Consider the following 20627-nt stretch of genomic DNA (forward strand, 5'->3'; position numbering starts at 1 on the left):
ATTGCTTTATTTAGAGGCAGTAACTATAATTACTAACACAGCGATGTCTATATACATTAGCATGCCTGAATGCTATTGTTAGCTAACAGTTAACTGCGAGAGATCAAAATAATCCAGGAAGAACCTGTAAAATATTTTTTTATGAAAATTTCTGTAAATTTATTTTGGGTGTTATTTAAATTAGGATATTTTACTTTAATTTTAAGGTTTTTGTTTGGCAGTCATTCCACCATTGCTTAAGTTTTTTTTAAGTGTAGTTTTTACACAGGGTGGCAAGGTGGCACATTGTTTTGCATTCAAAAAAGAAACCAAATTGATGGAACAACAACAACAAACTTCTGGAGACGCAATACATTTGATCACTTCTAACTTCTAAATAGACACAACGCAGACATGTATTGCTTGGCTGTGTTTGTGCATGCTATCAAAGGGAGTATACTTTAAAAGGCTATGAGTTCGGCTGTACAGATATGCTTAACATTTGTATTTAATCTGATGCATTCTTTGACCTTTACTAAAAAAAAAATTGTAAAGCTGTTAAACCGTATTCCCACGGGATTAGTATTATCCAGGGACCTCTGTAACACCTGTGATTTTTACTTCACAAAATACATACATGACCGATTCACACGGGATTAAGATCACAGACATTCTCTGCAATTATTACAAATCACCAGAGGTCCCCAGATAATACTAATCCCATTTGAATAGGGCTTTAGTGTGCATTATGTAAGTTAAATAAACTTGACTAATTAATAAGCAATTACTCAACCCACAGCTGGAACCAGCTTCCAGTGTTACCAGGTGAGCTCAACATGTTAAATTCCAGGCTGACAACAATCACCGATCAGGCATAGCATTGTTACCAACTTCCTAATATTTGATTGGTCTCCCTTTTGCTGCAAAAACAGCCCTGACCCGTCGAGAAATGGACTCCACTAGACCCCTGAAGGTGCTGTGTTATCTGATACCAAGATGTTAGAAGCAGATCCTTTAAATTGTAAGGTAGGGCCTCCATGGATCGGACTTGTTTGTTCAGCACATCCCACAGATGCTCAATTGAGATCTTGCTAATTTGGAGGCCAAGTCAACACCTCAAACTTCTTATTGTGCTCCTCAAACCATTCCTGAACTATTTTTGGTTTCTGGCAGGGTCCATTATTCTGCTGAAAGAAGCCACAGCCAACAGGGAATACTGTTTCCATGAAAGGGTGTACATGTTCTGCAACAATGCTTAGGTAGGTGGTACATGTCAAAGTAACATCCACATGGATGGCAGGGCCCAAGGTTTACCAGCAGAATATTGCCCAAAGCCAAAGCCACCTATGACCTTGTTGCCGGTTCAACACTGTTCCTTCCTTGAACCAATTTTGGTAGATACTGACCCCTGCAGACTGGGAACACCCCACAAGAGCTGCAGTTTTGGAGATGCTCTGACCAAATCGTCTTGCCATGACAATTTGGCCCTTGTCTAACTCGGTCAAATCCTTAAGCTTGCCCATTTTTCCTGCTTCTAACACATCAACTTTGAGGACAAAATGTTCACTTTCTGCTTAATATATCCCACCCACTAACAGGTGCCGTGATGAAGTGTCATCAGTGTGATTACCATCACCGATCATAATGTTATGCCTAATTGGTGTTTGTTTACCTGTGCATTCTCTCAATAAAATGTAATTACATAATTCAGTTCAATGTTTATTGTTTCATCCAGTTCATGTTCTTTACTACATTTCCTTTATATTGTGGTAATTCACACCAAGAAAGAAGTTCTGAGATATCAATAAATGGAATAGAGCGATGTCTCAATTAGAGGGCGTCTACCGCAACCACTCAATATTTTAAACTATAACAAAAGAGTTGGTAAGGTGTGGATGCAAAAGTTAATATGTACATAACAAAAGAAAACAAAAAAGCAGTGAATACAGACGTAAAAGATGCAGATATTCATGAAGGGGGACAATCAGATTTGCCTCACATTTTGCTGCTAGGTGAACACAGACTAAGCTTCACACAGACACGTATTTTCTGGTGCCATTTTAAATTGCTGGGCCATTTAAAACTCCTTCCACACAAGGAACACAAATAGGGTCTCACATCTGCATGACTTTTCAGGTGTATCTGTAAGTGTGATGGCAAAAGAAACTTTTTATTACACTGATCACAATTAAATCTCCTTCCTCCAGAGTGAATGCGCAGGTGATTATTGAAGTTGCTACTTTTTCTAAATGTCTTGCCACACTCGGAACACTGTAACTTCTTTCCGGAATGAGTTTGCAAATGACGTTTCAGGTCTTTTTGATACGTGAAACTCTCTTCACACTCAAGACACGTGAAAGGCTTCTCTCCAGTGTGAACTCTTATGTGAGTCTTAAGATTTCCTTTAAGTGTGAAACTCTTCCCACACTGAGGGCAGGTGAAAGGCTTCTCACCAGTGTGAACTCTTATGTGAACCTCAAGATTTGCTTTGTTTGTGCAACTCTTTCCACAGTGCTGGCACATAAAAAGCTTCTCTCCAGTGTGAGTTATTACATGATTCTTAAGGTGATTCCTGTCTGGGAAACTCTTTCCACAATGCAGACATATTAAATAGTTCTCTCTTGAGTGAATCCTCATGTGGTAATTAAGATTTCCTTTACGTGTGAAACTCTTTCGACATTGACCACATTTGAACGGCCTCTCTCCAGTGTGACTTCTCACATGGGCATTAAGTGTTGCTGTATATGTGAAACTTTTTCCGCACTGATGGCATGTGTACGGCTTCTCTCCAGTGTGTAGTCTCATGTGAGTCTTAAGGCTTGCTTTATGACTGAAATTCTTTTCACAGGAAGGGCATTTGAAAGGCTTCTCTCTGCTGTGAATTCTCATATGAGCCTTAAGATTTTTATTGAATTTGAAACCCCTTCCACACTGCTGGCACATGAAAGGCTTCTCTCCCGAGTGAACTATCACATGCCTGTTAAGGCATTTCATGTCTGGGAAACTCTTTCCACACTGATGACATATATAACAGTCTTCTCTTGAGTGAATCTTCATGTGGCAATTTAGGGTTATTTTACGTGTGAAACATTTTCCACACTGAACACACATGAATGGCTTTTCTCCAGTGTGAACTCTCATGTGAGTCTTAAGATTTCCTTTTAGTGAGAAGCTCTTCCCACACACTTTGCAGGGGAAAGGGTTTTCTCCAGTGTGAATTCCCACGTGGGAATCAAGTGATGCTTTATATGTAAAACTCATTCCGCAATGTGGGCAACTGTAAGGCTTCTCTCCCGTGTGAAGTCTCATGTGAGTCTTGAGGCTTACTTTATGACTGAAAATCTTTTCACAATGATGACATATTAAAACATTCTCTTTTGAGTGAATCCTCATGTGGTAATTAAGGGTTACTTTACGTGTAAAACTTTTTCCGCACTGATCACATGCGAAAGGCTTCACACCATTGTGAATATTCATGTGATACCTAAGGTTTGGTTCTGCTGTGAAGCTCTTTCCACACTGTTGGCAGGAGTAAGGCTTCTCTCCAGTGTGAATTCTCAAGTGGCTTTTAAGGTTTCCTTTTTGAGTGAAACGTTTTCCACACTGTTGGCAGGTGAAAGGCTTCTCTCCAGTGTGTATTCTCATGTGGACTTCAAGGTTTTGTTTTTGATTAAAACTCTTTCCACATTGACAGCAGGTAAAACAACTGTTAGTGTCAGTCTTCTGAGCTCTTTTTGACTTCTTTCTGACTTCTAAAGATTTTTCAATCTGTATGGATTTTTCTCCAGTCATGAAATCATGATGTTTCTCATACTGATCTTTTTCTTCCATCAGTTCTTCACTTTCTTCCTTCAATACAATCAGGTCTAAAGTAAAAAGACAAATAAAAGTGAACCCATTAGTGTAAAGGGATACTTCACCGATTTTTCATATTAAACTGTTATTTCATTAACTAAAACAAGTTGATACATACCTCTCTCGTCTCTGCGTGCACTTAATTGCTCTGACATTCTGATAGCATTTAGCTTAGCCCACTAAGCACAGTTCATTCACTATGGTACCAAACAGAGATCAAGTTAGAAGCAACCAAACACCTCCACGTTTTCCTTATTTATATACAGTTACACAAATAGTTGAACGGCCTAGTATGGTGACACAAAATAAAACATGTCGCTTTTCTAAGCGGATTAAAAAGGAGAACTTTAATGTATGGCGGAATAGCACTTCTGAGAGTACTTCAACTCGGTGCAGTAAAAAGTCCCGGCTGAAACATCCTCCCTCACTTCTCCCCCTCCCTCTCATTTCTGTCAATAGGAGGGAGGGGGAGATGTGAGGGAGGATGTTTCAGCCGGGACTTTTTACTGCGCAGAGTCGAAGTACTCTCAGAAGTGCTATTTTGCTGTTCATTATAGTTCCATTTTAACCCGCTTAGAAAAGCGCCACGTTTTATTTTGTGTCACCATACTTAATCGTTCAACTATTTGTGTAACTGTATTTAAATAGGAAAAACGTGGAGGTCTTTGGTCACTCTAACTTGATCTCTGTTTGGTAGCATAGTGAATGAACTGGGCTTAGTGGGCTAAGCTAAATGCTATCAGAATGTTACAGCGCGTCAGAGAGATTAAGTGCACGCACTCAGACGAGAGAGGTATGTATCAACTTGTTTTAGTTAAGGGAATAACACTTTAATATGAAAAAGCGGTGAAGTATCTCTTTAATATCACAAAGCAATATACATCAAAACCAACACAAAAGGATTAAAGCATCAAAACAATAATTTAGCATAAAAACCTATACAAGAAACCCAGTCTTCCATGTCAGGGTTTGGTCAGTGACTGACAATTGTAAGATCCCATGAGGTTGACCTCAGAACTCTCTTTAGGCACAATCAGTGTGCATCCTCAAGAAACTGAGATACCAAGGAAGTGTACCAAATTTGGCCCACCAAATTGAGAGAGAAGATTTGCTCACTTCAGTAATTTCCAATGCAACCAGGAACCAGATGTACAGTCAAGGACAGTAAACCAATAGGTGTGTTCACTTTGGCTGGAACCATCTGTGAGAAGTCTGGCTAACGCTGCAGGCAGTGTCACAGCTATGCTGATATAGAGCCATATTGCACGGCTGAGTGTGATATTGCTTTTATATAACAGATTAATGAAACAAGTATTTAAATTAAAAAACAACAACCACGTGAATCTAGTCGTTTTCAGTAAAAATGCTTGCTAGACTTATGCGCTCATATTGGCTGTGCGTTATTTATCTTTTATCATTTTTTTTCCAAACTGTATGCTAATTGTCAAAAATCTTTGACAATAGTGGTCCTGACAGGAGTATATTTGTTAGTATGATAATATTTTGTTTGTCAACTTATGGACCAAGTATTTATGGCCCTCTGTATGTTATGAAATATTATGTTCATTAAAAATTATAAATACAGCCTTCGCCATTTCATAATCACAATAAGCCAAATCGGTTTAAGCGCAATTTCAGGTTAATTGCGATTACTCCTGCAGCCCTATTAGGCCACTTATATGACAGAGGGAAACATTTAAATAATGATCAAATGACTGAGTTCATCGTTGAGAATGAAACCAACCTGTTTGTTCATCAGTATCTTCATGTTTCATTCTGCATGCTTCTTCAATCTTCATGTCTTCACTCTCCTCTTTAATAAACGCCATCTTTATAGTAGTGTCACATGGATCTCAGTTAATTCACCAGGAGATTTTCTGTGTTTGGACACTCTGTCATGTTTAAGAAGAGAATAATTAAAGGGATAGTTTACCCAAAAATGAAAATTAGCCTATGATTTACTCACCCTCAAGCCATCCTAGGTGTGTATGACATTCTTCTTTCAGACAAATACAATCAGAGTTATATAAAAAAAATGTCCTGGCTAATCCAACCTTTATAATATGAGCCCAAAATTTTAAAGACCAAAAAGTGCATCTATCCATTATGAAAGTAATCCAGTAATAAAAATATCCATATTTAACACGTTATAAAGTCAAATATCTAGCTTTCGGCCAGACCGCCTTCCATATTTATGGAATTTTTATTCCTTATGAAAAAATTACAATTTAAATTACATTACATAAGTGTTTTGAACTGTAAGAGGCGTTAACACTTTCTAAATAATTTGAATACGGACGGCGGTCTGGTGGAAGCTAGATATTTTACTTTATAAAGTTTTAAATATGGATATTTTTCTTACAAAAACGAATTTCTTCACTTCAGAAGGCCTTTATTAGTCCCCTGGAGCCATGTGGATTACTTTTGTGATGAATGGATGCAATTTTTTGGACTTCAAATTTTGGGCTCCCATTCACTGCCATTATAAAGCTTGGATTAGCCAGGACAAGTTTTAATATAAATCTCATTGTATTCTGAAAGAAGAAAGTCATATACACCCCTAAGGTGGCTTGAGGGTGAGTAAATCATGGGGAAATTTTAGTTTTCTGGATGATCTACACCTTCAACAGAAAGAAAAATAAATCCAAACTAAATATATCGGTGCGTCTCAAACAGCTCCTAGTTTACTAGTAAGAGCACAGGCAAGGGAGTGAGTTAGAGTGATAGTTGATAGTCTTGAATGGTCTGATTATCCAAGCCCTCTCAAAAAAACTCTCAAAACTAGCACTTCAAATGAATAAAAGACAACAAATTATACAGGCGCTTCATATTTATTTATTTTGGTATTTAATGACTTGTACATATATTTACAAGATTACATTTTCATGCAAACATTTGCAACTTCACACATGTAAAAGGTGCAGATGTCATCGGTGCACTGCGTTTTGCAAAGCACTTCATTCAGTTGATTTTTAAAAACTGGTTTAACTGGTGTCCATGTCAAGTTATAACTTCGACTGCAGATGAAAATAATTATCCCCAAATAAAAAAAATAAAAAATAAAATAAAATAAAAAACTGTGTGATATGCGCAACATGTGTATTGGTTGCATTTGTTCCAGTAGTTTTATCTTTGTGTCTGACCTCTTTGCCAACACGAACCTCAGTCAAATGGAGTTCCTTTGTCATAACAGGTTGTTTGCTTAGCCTTTTGTTCTTCAATGTACTTTTTAATTTTTTCACCGTCTTCTTTCAGGAGAAGAGTCGCAGATATAGATATAGGCTAATTTAAATGAAGACATCATCTCATCAAGAGATATGCTGGTGAATATCCACATTCAAGAGGTGTACTATGTTGAATCCCATATAAAAAGTTCTTCCACCATCACTTGCTTTTGCATCAATCAATCTTAACTATTCCAACAGTACTTTATATCCTTACTTTGAGCCCCGTTTCCACCAAAATTACCAGGAACAATTTGTACCAGGAACTTTTTTACAGGAACTTTTCTCCCCCCCAGAACTGCAACTGTCTGCGTTTCCACCGCGATCTAAAGTTCCGTGAAGATTAGGCAAATAAGTCCGGTGATGTAGGACTGCGCGCGACTGCTCCTCCAAGTCAGTGATCGACAGTAATCATTTTTGTGCAACCGCAAAAATGGACAAAAAAATTATGACATTTTTTGTACCGATTGGAAAATTTAGTGGACTGTTTACTGAACGTTATCTAAACCGATCTGGTGTTTACATGTGATGCTTTTCAAACGCAATCATTTTGTCACATGCAGTTTGTCTGCCGCATCAAAAATGTCAACGCTGTTTTCTCTAGGGCTGGGAATCGATTCCAAAAAGAATCGATTCCTCGATTCCAAGGCGTTGGGAACCGAGAGTCGATTCCATCGCAGGGAATCGACTCCTCTTTATTCACTTGTCTCTCGCTTACTAATAATGATTGGAAGTCTATTTCATTTTTCCAAAAGGTTCTTTTGAACAGTTAGTTTCAAATAATGAGTTAAAAATAAAGCAATTCAGCGTTTTTTTTTTTCCGTCATTGAGTGATGACATCAATAGAACGTAATTCTAACTACTTATTTTTATGGTATGAAACGTTCAATTCAAGCCATATGTGAACGCATATCGCTGATTATTACTATACCTTTCATTCACTTAGTTTAATAGTGTTTATTGTCATTGTTTCCTTCTGTGATCCTGCATCGTGGACAAGTTTGCTACATTCTGCACAAAAAAACTCCATAATTTTAAATTGTGAAATGGTTCTGTTGTCCACAACGGTAGGTTTTGAGCGCTGCTTACAGATGCAGATGTGAGGGTCTTATTTTAATTTTCTATTTTCTTTTATCCATTGATAACTGAAAGAAAATGCCTAGACAAGAGTATAGACTAGCCTAGACAAGAGTACAGCTTAATGACCGAGTCTAATGTTGCTATAGTAATGAACGCAACTTGCTCGCGCATCTGATTGACAAATAAACTGCGCACTCTTATATTATTGTTTTTGTTAATATTGTCGTTATTTTGCCTCGTACATTCTGTGCAAAAGCACTTATTTAAACGTAGTCATTTAACTTAACTGTTTACATGCATTTTAGACATGTCATGTAGTTTTAAACATGCAATAAATGCACATCCATGAATAGTGTGCTATCCTTTTTATTTATTAGGCTAAATCACATTTACTTCTGGGCTATATGGGCCATTTCAGGAGAATCCATCATTTAAAATTCAGAGTTATGGAAATGTATCATCATTTTACAAATAAAGTTTTGGAGAAGGATACTTTCTACATCCTTGTATCCTATGGTCACTCCGGAACTAGGTTCCTCCATCGATTTTGTTAAAAAAAGCAGAATCGAAAAGGAATCGAAAACAACAGTGCGGAGTCGATTCCGGAAACAGGAACTGGAATCGGAATCGATTCCAAAAATTTCTCACCAGGACTAATACAGTATTATATAAGCTATTTATCTGTTGTAAAGTGAAATAATCATCTCAGAAAAAAAATAAATCTTCTATCAGATGCAGTTAAATTAAAAACTGCCCGGGGCAATAAACGCTGTGTCATTATTCCAACATTATCTTCATAACTTACGAAATAAAAGTTTACCCTTCAGAAAAATTAACTTTCCTCTCTTGTCAACATGAGCGCGGTGCGCGCTATCACATCATGTAAGGACGCACCCTTAAAAGTAATCGGTCAGGTTGTTTACATGGTGAAAAATAGACTGTAAAAAAATGAATAACGAGTATGGAAGAGAATCAAGCTGGGCTGCTTTTGCTGGTTATGTATAGGTTTACTAAAGAGGTAATTAACAACGACAGAGAAGAGCAGCATATTCAGAAAGCTTGTAAAGCTAGATTTAAAATGACAATGTAGATTATTATCAGCTATTACGGACATTGAACGTGAGATGGCTGAGACGAACGCGCGCCATCAGACAGAGAGCAAGACTGATATTTACTGAACGCAGAACGAACCTCACAAAAGACTTTTAAAAATGCCGGTTGAAATAAAATGCTGCGTGAGCTCAACCAATCAGCATGTTCAGCGCCCAAGTCCCGCCCTTGAAAGTTCCTGAACTCTGAAAAAGTACTACCTCGCGAGCAGGGCCGTTTGGAGGGGGAAATATTTACCCGGAACTTCATTTAGACCCTGGTTCCTGCGGTCTAAACACACCGAGTACCACCCAAAGTTCCTGGTTCCTGGGTAAAGTTCCTGCGGTGGAAATGTGGCTCAACAGTCCAATATTTGGATGCGACAGTTAAAATGTCCTGATTAATTCCAGGCTAATACATAACATTACATTTTCTCTATTGATACTTTTCGATTCCCAAATGCCCTTCATGGTTCTCATACTTTTCGGAATCACAGTTGTATAAAACTTCATCACACAGGTAATTCAAATCTGCAATTCATAAACATTTGCAACAAAATTTCAGTAGCAATACAGCTTTTCACCCGACCAACCGTTTATAGTAGAATGCTTCACCTGCCCAAGCTTTTGATTTCGTTTTTTCTCTTTGCATTAAAGGGTTAGTTCACCCAAAAATGAAAATTATTAATTAATTACACACCCTCATGTCGTTGGACACCCGTAACACCAGGGTATATACAGCAAACCTTAAGTTAAATTTACTACTTTTTAATACCTTTTTTACTACCTTCAGAATATTTTTTAAAACCACCACGACACTTGAATCACGGCAAAGTGTTAATCAGCAACCTTTCTATTATTTACACAGATTTTAACGTACAAAAAAGAATAGATTTAGAATCGACAGCAGGAGGAAATCTGTTATAAGTTATCATTCAGACACAGTAAAATAGATCTCAACATTCACAAAGGTTGGTTAAGGAGGAGCATTACTGCATACACATTTGATTTCAATTAATAATTGGTAATTCAGCAATTAAATTATTTAGTGTTTTTTTCCAACAACAAAACCTGAGCCAAATATTACATTTCTTTAACTGTGATAAGTTGTTGAATTTAACAAAATACTAAAACCTAGTGCTGTCAATCGATTAAAAACTTTAACTAGATTAATCACAAATTTCTTCTGTGATTAGTCGCAATTAATCAAAATAAAAAGAAATGTTTTTGTACATTTTTAATATATTTTTTAATATAATAATTTCACAGTTAATCAAATTAATGTAGAAAAAACAAAGACATTTTAAATACTTGTTTAAATGGCAAGTATTTTTATGAATGAAGGCCAGTATTACTGATATTAATACAGCTACTGATTTTTTTTAATTTTACATTTATTATTAGGCTTCAAAAATATAACAGTTTTTAATTTAAGTAAACTTTAAAAAATGCTAACATAAACCCATAATACATGTCATGTTTACTCCTGCCCTTCCTGTTTAAACAGTTAGGAAATATACAGAAATTTTATAAAGTTATAAACTATAAATTAAATAGTTAATCCTTATTAAAGCTACAAAAGTTATTTAGCCAAGAGCAGCGAGTCATTTTCTCTGTTCCCTTTGTTCTTTAACTTTACTGGCAGCAAGCTTTATTGGCTGCTGTCCCTTTAAGAGCAGACAGACACGCGGATCTCACTGTTTACTGTCTATGGATCTCACCTTATTCTCTCAACTCTTTTTGTTCATTTTAGACTTTATATAAATCATTTCAGATTGCTCTTATGAGGATAGGCGTTGAAGATATGCCTTGAAGCAAGTCTAAAATAAAACGTAAGCCAGCCACTTCTGTTGAGCGCGCTGTGTTCTGAGATGATGCCGAACGACCACTGAACATGACGTCAGCATCAAACATACGTTGAGACGGAGACGAAAGATCTTTGATTATGTGCCCAGATATGCTAAAGCCCATATTTAAATGAACTAACGCAAACGCAGATAGAATTTCAATCAAAATAGGACACCTGATAGTCTGAAAAAATAATACCTAATTTGGAAAAAAAGAATACCTCTGAGACCAAATTTAACACTTTTAAAGGGATAGTTCACTTTAAAATGAAAATTCTGTCATCCTTTACTCATCCTCAAGTTGTTTCAAACCTGTATGAATTTCTTTCTTCAGCTGAACACAAGGGAAGATATTTTTATGAATGTCAAAAACCAAAAAGCTAACTGGAGCCATTGACTTCCATAGTAGGAAAAAAAATACTATGGAAGCCAATGGCTCCAGTTAACTGATTGGTTACTGACATTCTTCAAAATATCTTCCCTTGTGTTCAGCTAAAAAAAGAAACTCATGCAGGTTTAAAACAACTTGAGGGTGAGTAAAGGATGACAGCAGACTTTTCATTTTAAAGTGAACTATCCCTTTAATGGCCTTAAATTTGACAATTTTGATTTATCACTTTTTAATGCTTTTTAAAACCCCGCGGACACCCTGTTCTTTCATCTTTGGAACCCAAATGAAGATATTTTTGTTGAAAGCTGATGGCTGAGAAAGGCTTCAAAAAGGCCTCCATTGGCATTCAGTACATTTCCACTGACCCACTCTCAAGACCCATAAAAGGCACTTAAGACGTCGTTACAAAGTCCATCTCACTACAGTGGCTGTACAATAATTTTACAATGGGACGAGAATAGTTTTTGTGCGCAAAAAAAATCTAAATAATGACTTTATCCGCCAAGCTATTGTCTTCCGTGTAGGTCTTTGACGTGAACTCACCTGGAACTCACGCGATAACAGCGCTCCTCCTTTTCCGGGTCATGTATTCGAACGGCAGAGCTGCGTCATATTCTTGCGCATGCGTCAAGTCGTTATTTTGATTTTTGTGCGCACAATAACTATTTTCGTCGCATTGTAAAATTATTGTACAGCCACTTGTAGTGAGATGGACTTTGTAGCGATGTCTTTAGTGCCTTTTATGGGTCTTGTGAGTGGGTCAGTGGAAAAATACCGAATGCCAATAGAAGCCTTTCTCAGCCATCAGCTTTCAACTTAATATCTTCATTTGTGTTCCGAAGATGAACGAAGGTCTTGCAGGTGTCCAACGACATGAGGGTGAGCAATTAATGAAATATTTTTAATTTTTGGGTGAACTAACCCTTTAACACACACAGCATTTTCATCTCGGTATCAGCAACAGGGAAGACTTCTACAACCGTGTTCCACATATGCTTGGATGTCTTCTGTCAACTTTTCACAAGAGGATGCAGTTTGGACAAGGCACCCTCCGTACACATTAATTTGCCTGGTGTATAAAACACAGTTAGTGCATAACATTGCAATTGGGGTTGCTCATAATTAACATGTTAACTGTTAACAGACAGTAATAATATTGACTGAATAACACTATTAATTAAATTGTTTAAAAACTAAATTAAGTAATTTTTCAAGATATTTTTAAAACATTTGCTGCATGGTTAAAAAGATATGCTACACATACATCATAATGTTTATGAAGAAATATTACCATTAAAATAACATTTTCATGATTACAAATTAGTCTGTGTCTGTGTTGTGTCTGTGATATCAATTTCTTAAAGCCTATGTCTTTAATATGAAACATGAACCTCTCGTGCATACACTGTGGGGAAAAAAACTTATGTACATTGAAGAAAAACATGGATTGTCCTATAAATTTATTATTTTTTAAGTTTATTATTATTAATATTATTCCTTTTCAGAGGAAATCCCTTATGTGAAGCAACGCTGTAGGATAAATAAACAAAAAAAAATGTTGCTTTTTCAAACGAACAATATAAGCGACTCAAGCACGCAGTTCAGACGGAGCAGCATTTACTCCTGATCACAAAACTGCTCTTGGCTAACACACTGGGCATTTATTTATTTAATTAAAATCATTGCCTTTGAGCTTTCATAATAGAACATTACCCAAATAGCGATTGAGATTTGATTACGATTAATCGTGCAGCCCTAACTTATACACTATTTTAGTTCCTCTCACTCCACAACAAATCCTTTCAGGTTAAACAATATTCAAAACAAAACAAATAATAAGAAATGTATATATAAAATATAAAGCATATATAAACGTCAAGCCAAAACGAATTAAAGCGAAACAGAAACCAGCATCGGGCTCACATAGCCTCCTACCTCTCTCATTCGACACAAATCCATATTTGCGATGGATTTGGATGCTTAACTACTGTATTGTTCCGAATACAAGACAATGTTTTTTTCTTATAAATTAATTAGATACAACAGTTTTTTTCTAGACTTTTACATGTCAATAATATACCCACAACAATAGGTGGCACCAAATTTCAGATTGTTCATTAAAGTCAAAAACGTGAATCAGCACATTATTATCGGTTATGGTCTATTACTGAACCAATACCGAATCCTCCTCGTCTGCATCGCAATGCATCAAAGAAATTATTAATTTCGACACCACTAGTAAATGCTATCATTATCATTTATGTCTAAAGGATTTAAGTTTGCCAGGTAAAACAAAAGTTTATTGATGCAATTCAGCCACTCTGATATTTTCTTACAATAGGACATGTTTTGAAGTCCATAAAAGTGCATCTATCCATCATTAAAACGGCTCTGGGGGTTAATAAAGGCTAATGACAGTTAGCAGAATTTAGAGATTACAGTTTTAAATATGTATATTATTATTCTTAAATAAATACATCGCTTCAGATGGCCTTTATTAACAGTGTCCTTAATTAGCAGTGTGGAGCACTTTAATGATGGAAAGATGCACTTTTAAGGACTTCAAACCAGAAACAGCCTACTACCATTATAAAGCTGAGAAGAGCCAGGACATTTTTATATATGACTCCGATTGTGTTCCTCTGAAAGAAGAATGTCATATACAGTGTTGGGGGTAGTAACGCATTACAAGTAACTTGAGTTACGTAATCAGATTACTTTTTCAAGTAACTAGTAAAGGAACGCATTTTAACATTTACAACAAAATATCTGTGTTACTTTTTCACATTTATTTTGTTGAAATAAAATCCCCATGTAAAATCCCCATGAGAAATCGAGATTAAGTGCAAAGACGTTGTGTGTGAACAGGTTATTGTAGTTCTAGACTAAATATAAGCATATTTTATTCATCTTCAGATATTTTATTCATCTCACTTGGCCAGTAAAGATTTAGTACTCCTCAAAATGAATAAAATCTGTCAAATGCAAAATCAGAATACTATGCAAACCTCCAATAATTAAATATTAAAAACAAGTATTTTTATGCATCTAATCTATCTTTATTGACCAATGTTTTGCTGCTGACTTTCGATGATTCAGTTAAAGCAAAAGCAAAAATTACATTCAATTTTTAAATAAGAGTGTTACACTTTTTTCTCCTGCATCCTATTTCCCATTATCCAGAACGGCAGCACAGCTGAAAGGTTTGTTTTACCTTGTAAATACGTTTATTATTTCAATTTTGTTGTGAAGAGGCCTTTGCATTTGCACAAAAATATAACTTTTTTGTTATAAAAAAACCCAAAAGGTAAGAAAAAGTAACACAAAAGTAATGCAACATTACTTTTCTTAAAAAGTAACTAAGTAACGCAGTTTGTTACTTTTTAAGGGAGTAATGCAATATTGTAATCAGTGTTGGGTGTAATTAGTTACTGTAATTAGTCATTAGTTACTGTAATTTAATTACTTTTCCCTTAAAAAAGTAAAGTAAGGGATTACTCTTATTTTTTCGGTAATTTAATTACAGTTACTTCAGATGTAATTGAACTAAATACTAAACATAATTATACATAATTCAATAGTGGACATAACATCAACATTTAAAGTCATAACTTTAAAATGCATGTTTTATGTATGCTTCCCACATTTGTAATACTTACAGTTAATAAGAGTAATTTATGTAGTTTTATATTATTTATTTGAATGAATTAAAAGAGCCGTTTCATGTCTATCCTTGAATTGCTTAACTCGAGGTTGATATAGGATTTAGAAAGTAATTAAAAAGTAATTATTAATACATAATTTAATACTTTTTGGATAGAGCAATTTGTACAGTAATCTAATTACACTACTGAAGATGTAATTAGTAACTAGTAATTACTTTTTTAGTGTAACTTACCCAACAGTAATTGTAATGTATTACTTTTCAAAGTAACTTTCCCCAATATTGGAGGATAACTTGACAGGGAGTATGGGCGAAACAATTTTTTGGGGGTGAACTATCCCTTTAAAAGTCAAGGAATTTAATCTTCCCCGTTCTGCAGCAGCAGCTGCATGCCGTTACACTTAATGAAATCACAAATAAACGTTCTCACTAAATGATGTTGGTATTATTATAGCAGAGATTAGAAAAATAATAGCAACATCATATATAAAATCTATTTTAATTGCGCAGGTTTTTCAGAACTGATGAACATGCGCCCGATCGTTCACATCTGCATTAGAAGTTACAATGAACACAAACACCAGTTAAACCTTAACAACGTTTCTCCCATCTGTAATTGCCAGTGCCCGAATAAGGTAAAGTGATTCCTGATACAGGGAGCGAAATGAGACGCACCTTTTGTACTCATGGATGCGCTTAACTAACAAAAACATTGTTCACAAATGTTAGATAAAGCATTACAATCTTACATTCCATAATACACATTTTAATTGATTATATTGTAATAATTAATCAACTAAACGATTTGTAAAGATTTAAACACCGTAAATGCTTTAAAAAACACAAACCTTTCTGCAGCCGAATCACAGCAGACGCAGGACCGCGACGCAGCCTTATGACGTCACAACGCCTGAATATATATAAAAAAAACTTTTCTCTTTACATGCTGCTGTCTCTAATCACAAATACGGATAGAAATGTACATACAAAATAATACAATTAATTTAAATAAAGACATTCAACATCACAATATAAATATAAGCTAATAAATCAATAATCAATTCCAAGTGAACTTAAAACAATCTTCTCACAAACCCGTTATAATAAATGTCTGGGGGTCATTAGGAACATTTCAAACTTGTGTGGGAAAAGGTTACTCAAACGAGGCTATTCGATTTTTCTAAAATGTTCTGAATTCTACATTTTGTCTCGGTTAGTTTAATAATATAGCATAAGCATCATTGATTAATTATTAACATTGTTATAAATAAAAAGGGGGAAATTAGTAGTAATTCTCTCTAATTGGCCTGATTAGCTAAGCACTCTAAAAAAAACAAAACAAGCAGGGCCGTAACAACCACACACATTGAGGGGGACACGTACTGCCCCAATATGTAACCCAGTCACAATATGTGAATGTAATGTCAGTAAGATATTGGAGTCCATCTAATCCAATGTCAGTCAGATGTAGGATTTTGACCCACCGCCTTTATATTGGCCCACTGTAGCCTACTTTATCGTCATGTGACCATATATTTTCTGCCAGACTGTGAAAATGAGACGAACATGGGATGAGTGGAAGGCGCCTTTACTTTAAAAACAGTTTTTGGCTTGTAAAAGTAACATTTTTACATAACAGATGTAATAGCTGATTTGCAAAACAAATTTGTCCAGGTCTGAAATATTTATGATCCATATTGGTTTGTTAGCAATGTATAAAACCATGCAAATTATTTAGCTAAATGTTAGCCTGAATTGTTCAAGTGTAATCCAAAATGGCAGCTATGGGGCAAAGTGAGGCAATTGCAGTGGGGTAAATTGAGCCAGCGTGTTAAATTACCCTACCATAAGGCACTGCAGTTCAGTAAATTAAATCTATAAACTGGTATAATTTCAATGTAATGTTACACAACTGGTTTAGTTTAGAATTTTCTTAAAACTAAAATGAAGTTTGAAGATGATATATATCTTTCCACATGTAGTCCCTAATGACTTAACATGTTCAACATAGCAGAAAAACTACCATAATAATAATAATAATAATAATAATAATAATAATAATAATATATTTTATTTGCAAAGCCCTTTTCATAGTTAAAAACAATCCCAAAGTGCTACACATAAAACAAATAAAACAAAATTAAAAACCGGAAAGAACACTTAAAAAAAAAAAAGTTAGCAAAAAGTAAAAAATGCTTGTTTAAAAAGGAAAGGTTTTTAGTTCTTTCTTAAAAGAGTCTATGCCAAGAACCTTTTGACTAAATTGACTAAATTAAAATTTTAATGAGATTTATTAATTTATTCTATTTCAGTTTTTATTTGATTTAATTTTACTCAAACTCTGTTTAGGCTGTTTGGTGTTTAACATAGTGTTTCAGAAATGCAAACAATTAAAGATTGACATTTTAACATAAATTGGTTGGTTTCACGTTGTTTAGATTAGCTATAAAAAAAGAAATAGGTCTGTGTGTAAAAGGAAATTTCATTATTGAAGGTGTTTTTTTTTAAAAGAGCACATTTTCTTTACAATTTCACATGGGTTTGATTCAGATTCAGTTAGATGGTCTATTTACACCTAGATGGTGCAATTTACCAACTGACTTGAATCAACGTACCTACCCCTAATGGTAAATTGAGCCACATTACACCTTTTTTTTTTTAAATATAAGAAGCCTTTTTTTTTTTTTTTAGAACCCTTTGTCATAGATTCTGATCATTTAAAATGATAGCAAACATCCTAAAATTACTTGCATATTGTCCCTGCAACTTATATCTTATCTTTAGGACCACAAGTAAAAAAAAAGTCTCATCTTACCCCACTCTCCCCTTAAGCTACATTAAATAGTTGGCTGTAACAGGCAAGGCCAATTCGTGTGTTAAAATGTGTTTTGGGGGAACAGGGTACCCATGTCTGTGATGATGTGTCTGGTAACCTGCACTGGATGATGATGCAACAGATTCTCCGCCAGCCTCTTGAGTCAAGAGTCTTAACCAATCAATGAATGCCATTTATATAGATCAGATTTGTAAAACTATCCTGCTTAATATTTCCCTGATCTCCAGTTTTCTTGCAATTAGAACAAGGTTTTGATCCAATGAAATTTGATATGTAATATGGAGAGAGAGAGAGAGAGAGAGAGAGAGAGAGAGAGAGAGAGAGAGAGAGAGAGAGAGAGAGAGTATTCAGCTATAACTAGATAATCATCGTTGTCAGTTATATTTTAAAAAGATGGCTATATGGGATATAATCCTAAACAAACAGCTGAGTGGGGTTTATTATTATTATTATTATTATTATTATTACTTGAGGTTTATAAGTTATCTTTGTTTCATTGTTTTATGAGTATTAAACCCTTAAAGGCTACATGTTTTATGGAAGCGCTTTAACAGCGCTTTAACAGCGCTTGCGTGAGCCGGTCTGAGCCTCCGCCTAATCTGGGTGACAGGATAGTAGTTGGATGTCGTACTATGGCAACCGCTTGGCTCGTGAAATATTAATTAGGTAACTTCATCTTCGATCAATAGGCCTTTCTGATTGGCTGAAAGGCAGGCGTTGGTAGGCGGGCGCTGGACAGCTGACGAATAAAAGAAGTGTAATACTACGTTATGAATATTAATTAGATCACGTGCCTGGACCCGAATGAACGTACTGAACGTACCTGCGAAACGTCAGCGGGACCTAATTAATATTCATGAAGAAACCGTCGCAATAGTAGGAATCGTAATTGAACACTGTCTGAACAGCACAATCATGAAGCAGGATGGTGGCAGCCGGTGGCTCTGTTGTGTCTTTGTCTGGCCCTGGTTACTGTCTTTAACCGAGGACTAGCTTATCACGAGAAAGACATGCCTTATGAGAGGAAAAGCGCGAACTGTGTGACCGTGCAATCGTTAATGTATTAATATTAATCATATTCGTGTATTTTCTTGAAGGAAGAGCGGGATACATGACAGACACACAATCCCTTCAGGACATGTGAGTGTACATACATTAGACAGCCATCTTGCGCTAATAACAATCATTATTGCCTTTATGTATTGCATCAATGACAACTCCAACGTATTATGTCATTGTGGTAATGAGACTTTGTGATGCATTATTCATAAGGGGTTTATATCTATGACATGGCGTTGAGGAACACCCTTGCATGTCTTTAATTGCAATGTCTTACTCTTCAGGGTTTGCTGAAAGCATATATTATAACACAGTTTGTTTTCAGGCCTTAATCCCCTTTTACATTCAAACACGCCCATATAAAGATAGCAGGTGTGTTTATGTAATAATATGGAGTTGTTTCTGCATCCAGCACTTCTGGTCCATCTCGCTCTGGAAGCTTAATATAACCTTAATGACAGTGTGTATGCAGCATACTTGCTCTTTTCTGTAGTGTACTTGCAGTGTCTGCTGGGGAACTCCTGAGGGAATTTGTTCAGCCCCTCACTTCATCTTGTCTTAAAACAATGAGCCCTATGTAGTAAATAGCATGTGGGGGTCGAATGCCTTCAGGTCAGGCGGATACCTGATCCATGTACTGCTGACTGGAGTCATTGTGCACCTATTATAACCATTGCTATTAGTGTCATCTACTGCGTCTCCCATAGAAGACTAAAATATGTAGTTGTAATGTAGTTATTCAAAAATACACACATCAGATCCTCAGTGCTGTTACTGATGGATACTTTCAGACAGACCTGCAGAACCTCTTTTCCTAGATGTTTTCTTACAACAGCTTTTTAAGAGGAAGTTCATGTGATTTGTCAGCAGAGAATCAAACAAGTCTTTCATTCATAATTGCTCCTCCATCTTTTATTTAACGCAGTTTTGTTCTAAAAGCATGACATGGTTGTTATGAGGTTATGGGGTGGTTCCTGTAGCTCAAACAGTCGAGCGTGGTGCTCACGACGCCATGGTCATGGGTTCGATTCCTAGAGAACAAACATGCTAAAGTCATTGCGTCACTGCAGCTGTCGTTGGAAGCTCCGGTTGCCATAGAAGTGTTCAGTGTACTGAGAAGCAAGCTTATGTCTGCATGCGTATTGGCTTGTCCGGCCTGAAATTTAAGCTTTTTTTATTGCTATTTGAGCATAACAAACAACATTTATTGGATGTTTCATATAAGCTGATTTGAGTGATGTTTTTTTAAATGTAAGTGTGGCAAGCAGTGTTTGAGATTTCCCTTAGATAGGATTTGGTCTTGGATGCCCGAAATGGTTGCCCATGTGAATTACTTCTAAAATTAAGAGCAACAACTCTCTAAAGTTGCTATAATTTTTTGCAGCTATTTAGGAAATATGCTAAGGGCATGTTCACTGAGTCAGAGATCGTAGATTCTTCTTGACATAAAAAGCGTTGGCATCCATCTACAAAGGTGTATGTCTAGAAAAATATTAAAACGTGAATAAATCAACTGATCACCTTAAGACCGGTCGAATTTGTTCCTGTTGCGTTTCCTCAATCTGGAAACCCGTATTGAATCTGAGAAGAAGGGATGGGGGAGC

At 35.8% G+C, this 20627-nt stretch overlaps 2 protein-coding genes across 6 annotated transcripts in view; one reads left to right on the forward strand and one right to left on the reverse strand.

Moving 5' to 3' along the window:
- Positions 1–16028, reverse strand: LOC137048769 (zinc finger protein 585A-like). The gene is made up of 3 exons (XM_067427040.1): positions 15977–16028; positions 5579–5726; positions 1–3845 (listed from the first exon to the last, which is right to left on the reverse strand). Exons 2-3 carry the CDS (start codon positions 5661–5663, stop codon positions 1975–1977), a joined length of 1956 nt encoding a protein of 651 aa, XP_067283141.1. The 5' UTR covers positions 5664–5726; positions 15977–16028; the 3' UTR covers positions 1–1974.
- Positions 16029–18857: 2829 nt separating this feature from the next.
- Positions 18858–20627, forward strand: part of rab3ip (RAB3A interacting protein (rabin3)) — a 37296-nt gene continuing 35526 nt past the window's right edge. For all 5 annotated transcript variants that reach the window (XM_067427228.1, XM_067427229.1, XM_067427230.1 and 2 more), the window contains exon 1: positions 18858–19104. The gene's annotated coding sequence lies outside the window, so the exon portion shown is untranslated. The remainder of the gene's footprint in view (positions 19105–20627) is intronic.

This window comes from Pseudorasbora parva, chromosome 20, assembly GCF_024679245.1.
Source record: "Pseudorasbora parva isolate DD20220531a chromosome 20, ASM2467924v1, whole genome shotgun sequence".
Taxonomy (NCBI): Eukaryota; Metazoa; Chordata; class Actinopteri; order Cypriniformes; family Gobionidae; genus Pseudorasbora; species Pseudorasbora parva.